Source organism: Papaver somniferum, chromosome 4, assembly GCF_003573695.1.
Source record: "Papaver somniferum cultivar HN1 chromosome 4, ASM357369v1, whole genome shotgun sequence".
NCBI lineage: Eukaryota > Viridiplantae > Streptophyta > Magnoliopsida > Ranunculales > Papaveraceae > Papaver > Papaver somniferum.
In genome coordinates, this window is record NC_039361.1 from 13,302,499 (window position 1) to 13,304,523 (window position 2,025).

Below are 2,025 nucleotides of genomic sequence, written 5' to 3' on the forward strand. Positions count from 1 at the left end.
CGATTCTGCCACTTCATTAATCCACCCTTTCTTCTCACTCCAGTGTTTGTAATGGAATAACTTGATTGGATTATTTTTTTGTGGTTCTTCTTGTGATGGTTCTTGCAATTCTTCTAGTGACGGCTCTTGCAGTTGTTGTGGTGGTTTAGCTGGGGTCTTTTTTTAATCCATTTCAAATCAGAGCATTCAACGGCAAGAACTAGCAAGGCTTCAAGTTCTCAATCAATACAGAACTACATTCTCAAATGAAATATAGAATAATCCTGTACCTTTACACCCAGATATTACACTACTACATGCATAAAAACCTCAAGGTTCAACTGATACAATACGCAAAAGTATACAACACTGTATACCGGCTTAGGACCACGACTAATAAACGATCGAGATCCTCCCCGATGGAGGAATTGAAGACAAGCCCGACTTTGAGCATTCTGAGCAGATAATTTCTGCAAATTAGAAGATTTAAAAAAAAATGTCAAACCAAAGAACACTACTATGCCTTCCCAAAGAGAGTATGCTCGGACTTTAGTTGGACAGAACTACTGATTACAAAACTAGTTCGTCTGCACTCTGGAATATGAATTAACAGTACAAAGAAATTCAAACAAAAAAATAGCAACTAAAAAAATTAATCAAAGCTATCATACCTGAAATTCTGGTGTGTTGAAAAGCTGAGTACACAGATAATTCCAATCTTCTTGCGAGAGGTTAGGGAACTCTGCTTGTGCTTTGGCCAGTGATTTTGATTTTCGGTACTGTAGGTGAAGATCATGTCTGTAGTCTGTATACCTTCTTCCCATATTGCGATTCAGGAACTTACAGATATGTGGCGCAGAGATGTCGATGTCAAATTTATTCTACATGGCATAAAAATCAATAAAGAAATAAATCACTAGATTTCTTTCTATGCAGCCAAGAAGAAAATGAAAAATAAGTTAAAATCTTCATAGAATGCGAATATAGCTCACCAACAGGTAGGGAAACAAAGCTTTTCTGTCAATCATTGGAATCTTGCTCCATTTCTGAACTTGTAAAGGAGCGAATTGGCGCACTATACATCCACATTCACTAGAAAGTTTCTGCGCGTTTTCATCAGTGGGTTTTCCATCTTCTTCTTCGATGATTATGGTTATTCTTCCATAATTATCCACATGTTTGTCAATCCCCAAACTTCTTGTAGGTCCACGATGCCTCGTCGATCCTATAAAAAAATAGATGCCAGTATAATATTCATCGAGTAACCTATTCAATAAATACAAGTACTTAGTAAAAATTATGTACCATCAGTATCTGTGGTTAAAGGATCGACATTAGCATCACTTTCTGTAAAATTACACGATAACATTCATCGGTAAGTTCTTGTGTAAATAACATTCAACTGTAACATGTAAAATTAACTATTCTGTAAACAAATCTAACCTTCACCTTCAAGGTGAATTGAATAATCAGTTGAACAATCCATGGGTGAAGATGGACGTCCACCACTTGTGTGCTCTACAAAAGAAATATATAAGTAGTTATAAACGAACAATATTAACAAAAAGCACAACTAATATGCTATAATCATATATGTCAAATAATATTTGATAATGTTCATACCGATGCTAGTGTTAGCTGCAGCCAAGTTTCCTGTTGTAGCCGAGTTTCCAGTTGTAGTCAAGGTCCCTGAAGAGCTTCATATAGAAACATTCCGAGGTCGGTTCCTAAGCGCCATATGTAACCTGATATTATTTAACAAAACCATTATTAACAGTAACCCATAAGTCCAGAGGAATAAACCCATTTTGTAATCAAACCACAGTTGACCTCTCTTCAATGAGGGTGACACTTTTTGAAAACACAACCCTACACAGATTTATATCATAGACAGAGAGTTAGAAAACGAAACAAACCCTAAACTTGTTCTAATTTTTAAAGTAATAAAATTTTAAACCTTACAAAAGGATCATAAAAACATGAACTTGTTTGTATAAACAACAAAACAAACTGGAATTATTCTTCAACAAAAAAATCATAACCATT

The 2,025-nt window shown here is 35.2% G+C and overlaps 1 protein-coding gene across 1 annotated transcript; it reads right to left on the reverse strand.

The window, feature by feature from the left end:
• Positions 1-215: 215 nt before the first annotated feature.
• On the reverse strand, positions 216-844 carry LOC113274511. The gene is made up of 2 exons (XM_026523882.1): positions 651-844; positions 216-449 (listed from the first exon to the last, which is right to left on the reverse strand). Exons 1-2 carry the CDS (start codon positions 801-803, stop codon positions 285-287), a joined length of 318 nt encoding a protein of 105 aa, XP_026379667.1. The 5' UTR covers positions 804-844; the 3' UTR covers positions 216-284.
• Positions 845-2,025: the final 1,181 nt, after the last annotated feature.

Excerpts from the sequence above, each read along its gene's own strand:
- LOC113274511 (XM_026523882.1), bottom strand. The coding sequence starts at position 803 with ATGGGAAGAAGGTATACAGACTACAGACATGATCTTCACCTACAGTAC. Across the intron at positions 450-650 it reads TCAACACACCAGAATTTCAG|AAATTATCTGCTCAGAATGC; the intron begins GTATGATAGCTT and ends TCTAATTTGCAG.